General features: G+C 39.2%; 1 protein-coding gene across 3 annotated transcripts in view; it reads right to left on the reverse strand.

Annotated features, from left to right (window-relative positions):
• Positions 1-3688, reverse strand: part of adrb3a (adrenoceptor beta 3a) — a 21618-nt gene extending 17930 nt beyond the window's left edge. For all 3 annotated transcript variants that reach the window (XM_027167263.2, XM_047800156.1, XM_047800157.1), the window contains exon 1: positions 1745-3688. In XM_027167263.2, the coding sequence (XP_027023064.2) occupies positions 1745-3042 (1298 nt within the window). In that variant the 5' untranslated portion in view covers positions 3043-3688. The remainder of the gene's footprint in view (positions 1-1744) is intronic.
• Positions 3689-6262: the final 2574 nt, after the last annotated feature.

The raw sequence follows: 6262 nt of genomic DNA on the forward strand, positions 1-6262 counted from the left end.
GAGTCTTTACTGCTGGTTCCTGTAGCCGTGTGTCATTTTCACTTGAATTGTCCGTGCAAACTTCCACATCTCCATTCTATAACTTTCCTACATGTTGTCTATACCAGACAGCACAGCTTTTTGAAGTGCTTTTAAAACGAACGCTGAATGAAGGCCTGTATCATGCCTTTTTTTTTCAAAGCTATTGAATGAATCATGAATCATTTGCCTGTATATTTGTTTAATGATTTTGATTTAAAATCTATTAGGAACCTGATTTCAAGCAGAAAAAACACTGCACCGAGGATCAACACAATAAGTGTCGATGTAGGACACGATGAAAATTTTATGTAAGTGTACAGAACTTTCCATCACAGTCAGATCTATCTGTAAATATGACCGAGTGCAAAGGTTTTTACACCCTTTTGGACAAAATAAAGGGTATATTTCTCTCTCTCTCTCTCTCTCTCTCTCTCTCTCTCTCTCTCTCTCTCTCTCTCTCTCTCTCTGTCTCTCTGTCTTTCTCTCTCCTGTCTTGCTTTCTTTCTCTCTTTCTATAATATCACCCTATCTCTCTCACTATAACACTAACACTACAACACTACATTACAATGACCATTTTAAAAGTGTGCCATAAAAATATTCTTGAGCAAAATACTTTTCCCACCTTTATAACTGTCCATAGTTATCCTCTGTTGCCATCAATTAAACACAATAAATAATATTCAGTTAATTTAACTACAGTATTGAAAATAATTACAAATTTTAGCTTTTTGTGGAACTATTTTTTGTATTCAGTTTTATTTTGTAGATGATTTATTTCAAATATTTAATTATTTCAAAGAATTTAAAGCTGCAGCTACGTCTTGTCAGACTCCTACTTTTCCAATTCGAATCTCTTTCATTTCTATTCTTCCTCCTGATCAGAGGATAAAGTGTCTGATACACGTCTCAGATGAAATATCAGTCATACCTAAACATTATTAAAACCGATAAATTCGAAATAAATTTAAGAAATATTTCAATGAACGACAGGAGGACAGGTGGTGATATTTACACTGAGCCAAGTGTTCCTCCTTGCTTGTGTAATATTCTTTGATAAACGGCTGCTAAGCGGTGAGTCATAGGAACTATTCTGCACTGGTGGTTCAGTGTTTAGTGGCTTTTATCGAGAGAGAGAGAGAGAGAGAGAGAGAGAGAGAGAGAGAGAGAGAGAGAGAGAGAGAGAGAGAGAGAGAGAGAGAGAGAGAGAGAGAAAATGCAAAGGGAAGCAAGTGGCTTCTTAAAAACCATGTGTGTCAAACAACACTCCGGTATACGACCACAAACATGGGCACTTATAAAACCTGTACTTATTTTTCTTACACAAACTTTCTCAAGACCTTTTTAGATTTTTTTTTTTTTGACAGGGAGCCATAACATGACAAATTGCATAAAAAATTCAAACAAATTTTCTTCTAGCTTGAGACTACTTTTGTCTGATTTCATGAAGCTAAACTTCTTAAACATGTTTACATGTGATTCAGGTAATATCAGGTATATAATATATTGGGACATGTTTATGAGTAAAATTTTGACACAATAAAAAAGATCACTACCTAAATTCATATATTGCACTAAATATGTTGAATACATGCATAAATGTATTTTTTGTTACGTTGGCAAGCCAAATTAAGACGGTTATACAGTAAGTTATTATATTGACTACGAGTGAAAAGGTGGATTTTTTTAAATTAACAAACCAACTCAAAAAAGTTTGACTTACAATTCATTATCCATTTCTGAGAAATCACTGAAGTGTGTGCTGCCATTCGAGCGTACAGGTCCCGGTGATGACTTTTCACTCCTGTAGCTACTCTGACTGCTTCCTAGACTTTCTTCCCCGTCTTCCTGCGGCACAAAATCTGGCCTTGTCCCTCGTGAGCTAACAGGCTTTTGGAAAGCTCCGTTCATGCCTGTTTCTGTCAAACCAAGGAAACACGGGCATCGAGTCCTGAGCTCCTTATAAAGGTAGTTCATGCTGGGCATTTGCAGCCAGGGACATCCTAGAAGGCTCTTAAAGGCTGTACGGAATTCTTTACTTCTGCAGTAGATTATGGGGTTGAGGCCCGAATTGATGTAGCCGAGCCAGTTCAATAATCTGAAAACATCTGATGGTATCAGTTCACGATTATAGGTGTCAATGATGTTGGCTACAAAGAAGGGCAGCCAGCAGAGAGTAAAGCATCCCATGATGATACCCAGTGTCTTCAAGGCCTTGTGCTCTTTCACCACACTTAATTTGGACGGTCTTCGTCGTGTGGATTTTCGTCTACCTGATGTAAGACTGCTACTGCTCGCGCTCGATGGGAGGTTGTTGTTGCCATTGGTGGTTGCATTTACGTTCTGGAAACGCTGCCGACTCTTCCCTATTAGCTGCACCTGTTTCGTAGCAATGACAAACACATTGGTGTAGACGAAGATCATGATGACCAGAGGGATGTAAAACGAAATGCCTGATGATATAATTGCGAAACCTGTGTTCGTGATGAAATCACAACAATTGGTACTGTTGTAGCAAGTTATAGCTTTCAGATCATCAGCATGCCAAATGTCCGTCATGATGGAGGGGAATGAGGTGAGAGCAGACACAACCCACACCAAGCATACAATCAGTCGAACGCGCCACTTGCTAAGCAGCACCTTGTGCCGTAGGGGTTTGGTGATCGCAATGTATCGGTCGACTGAGATTGCACACAGTGTCTCAATGCTGGCAGTAACGCATAGGACGTCCACGGACGTCCATAACCTGCACATTGTTTTAGTGAGTTGCCAGTTACCTGTTATGACTATAGTGGCTCCCAGTGGTACCACCATAATCCCCATGATGAGATCGGCGCATGCCAATGACATGATGAAGATGTTGGTTACAGTCTGGAGCACGGCTGTCCGTGTGATTGCAATGATGACCATCAGGTTGCCCAAGATGATGATGATGACAATGATCACAACAGGTACCAGCAATCTGTAATCTGTCTTGTCTATATTCCCACTCAGATTTGAAGAATCAGTCGTGTTTTGCATCTTTGTACAGTAGTTGAAAGGAACCTACAAGACTAAAAGCTAACTCTTCTTTTTGATGTTTAAAAAGTGAACAAGTCCAAGCAACGAGTAAAATGGCATTCCTGATACACGTTTACGGCCCCGAACATGTGAGTTCATACACAGATGGTTTCTTTGTCAGGAGTTCGCAGGAGATCCTTTAGACCAAGGCTTGATTTGACACAGACATATCCGAGCGATCGTAAATTATCACAGTGTCTTCAAGAACACAACAGATGATTCCTTTTAACTTCACCATCATTCATCCTAAAGAATACATCTTCCCCCTTTAGAGGTAAAAAAAAAAAGAAAAACAAATGTTCATGCAGCGGATGTCTTGAAGATCTCCTAGATGGTTTGAAGAAAACAAACCGTTGGAGAAACACTTGGTTGAAATTAGTCCAGGTGACAAAGTACTTTGAAGAGTCATTAAAAAAGTGCCTTCACTTTTTTACAGAACAAAAAAGATCTTCATGTATTCCAGCCTGTAGCCGTAGTCCATTTGGTTGGGTTTTGTTTTTTGATTTGCTGTGCCTTGAGTGCAATAAAGTAAAGGTGATTCGACTGCCAAAGCTCAAAGAGCATTGACACTTCTGCTGCGAATGTACGAGTGAACTGTAGCACTGCACCCTCACGCTCTCTTTCGCTCTGTTATTCCCTCCCACTCCTCTTTCCCCCCACCTCTCTCTCTCTCTCTCTCTCTCTCTCTCTCTCTCTCTCTCTCTCTCTCTCTTGATTTCTCCCTCAGTGGATGTAACGTTCAGCATGCAGTATTTGGCTTGGGGAGGGGTATTTTTCGGGGTGATGAAGACAGCTGTGAACTGTGTCTGTGTTTGTTTCTTTTACAGCCTAATGCATACACAGCCTGTTAAACAAGGCTGGTTATTTATTTTATTCTTGTTGATGTACAGACTGCAGTTACCTCAACTTACTGAAAAAAAAAAAAACAACAACAACAGCTTTGCACAAAAGTGCCTTTCCTTGTGTGTTGAAAAAATATACTTCTTTGACAGTTTCAGCAGTTTGAACAGTTTCTGTTTAAAGATCGTTTCAGTGTCTCATACAGTAACGTCGCCTCATTTGTAAGTTGTTTGGTAACATGAAGATTCACCAGATTAAAAATATACCTTCAGACACCAGTGGACAACTGGACAGACCTGTTCACATGCAGGCTTCTCTGAGCTACTTGTTTTGCATCACACTAATTTCAACTGGATATCAATCACACAAACATGTGTCTGGGATCTTCTGATAACAACTGTTGCACAACCAAACTGCTTTCTTTGTATTTTTGCTTTATTTTTTTAGGTATTATTACTTTCATTCTTAAGCAGTTTCTATGGTTTCTATTTCTCTGTTTTGAAAGAAGTCTCCAAGCTGCAACTTCATCTCTTTATGATGGCATATTTGCATGTTACCTGGAACAATGATGTAGTGCCCCTGGGGCAGGTAAGATTAGGGCCTCGTTCAAGGACCCAAGAGTGGCAGCTTGGGAGTGTTGGGGCTTGAACCCTGACTTCCCTATCAAAAACCCACACATTTGTGGCATTTGGCAGATGGCCTTATCCAGAGCGACTTTAGTCTTTATCAATGAATATATCAAGGAATAATTTTTTTTAAAAATAAAGACATAAAAAAAAAACAGTTTTGTTGCTAGTTTAACTGTTTTAGCAATAAGTAGGTCTGGTATCTTTGATACCAGATTATGATGGCAGCCCTGAAGTCTTCAGAATGACATTCCTGTCTCACTGCTGTTGAAAAACAATGGCAGCCACGCCAACACACCAACACGCCAACATACCCCCTTCTCCTCCGCACCACCCCTCTCCACACCACCCTACACCACCCCGCACTCACAGAACTAAAAATAATTGATGCTTATCAGATCTGCCACTCCCGCCAACCCAGCTACAGCCAGGAAGACCAATCAGGGCAGATGGATGGCATAAAACTGTGCTCAGTGGGTAGTCTTGAAAAGAAAGCCTCGATAGTTCCTTCCTTTTAAACCACCTCACACACACTCACACAAACAAAAAAGGGCTGTCACTTTTATTTACTACCAAAAGTGCATTCCAGTGCGAGTGTACATTATTGTCCTTTTCTTTTTATTTGACAGGTTTCACGTCAGCACTAAACAACAAATCCTTGTTTTGATGTTTATTACTATTTTTTAAACAAGCATATTGTTAGATGAGGGAGGGTAAGTTAGTGTGTGTGTGTGTGTGTGTGTGTGTGTGTGTGTGTGTGTGTGTGTGTGTGTGTGTGTGTGTGTGTGTGTGTGTTTGTTTTTACAAACCTTCAGGGCAGAATTTCCTTTACAACACTAAGTTATTCTGAACTCGGATCTAATCTGCCCAACACTGATGAATGCTAGATTTGAGCAGAATGTGCAATATCATGCACTGAAACCTGGCCTAGATTTCAACACTTATTCCTACCCAAAAATAAAGCCAGAAATGTCATCATATCAGTGGCACACCAGCACCAAAATTGGGAAGATTCGGGCAAAGAAATATAGCCAATGTTCAGCGAGAGGTCTGTTTAAACAAAGTATGTTAAGGAACACGTCAGTAAAAACTGGACTGGATTTCTGTACAGCTCCAGGGTCTGGATCATAAGCTTGGGTTACTCTCTGTCAGGAATGGCCCATTTGTGGCATTTGCAAGCATTAGAACATTAGAACTGTTGTAAAGTGAAGTCCCAGTTGTAATACAGACTTAAACCTGGCAGAAAATCTGAAAAATCATGCATAGAATTTCCCCATAGTGGTAATTCTAGCTAGTTGGCTAACAGAAGCTAACATGACAAGATTTCTGAGAGAATTTGTGTCATTCCTTTTTCATTATTTTCTCACTGTTAACTATAGATATTTGGCTAAAATAAGCTAATCTGACAGGATTTCTGAGAGGATTTTAAGGTTGTAATATCAAATGTTAAGTATTTCCTATTGCCAAGTTTAGCTAATAGATTTAATCCTAGCTAATAGCTAAAATAAGCTAACCTGACAGGATTTGATTTTGATATTAAGATTTACAAATGTTTATCATTCCATACTGATACTGTAACTCTAGCTAGTTTTACAACAGAAGCTAACCTGAGGATTTCAAATATATATTTATATGTATATTTAGCAGTAATATTTCTTACTGCTACTTGTACCTATTTCACATAACATTATGTAAGATGAAATTACATAATTTTT

Source organism: Tachysurus fulvidraco, chromosome 14, assembly GCF_022655615.1.
Source record: "Tachysurus fulvidraco isolate hzauxx_2018 chromosome 14, HZAU_PFXX_2.0, whole genome shotgun sequence".
Classification (NCBI taxonomy): domain Eukaryota; kingdom Metazoa; phylum Chordata; class Actinopteri; order Siluriformes; family Bagridae; genus Tachysurus; species Tachysurus fulvidraco.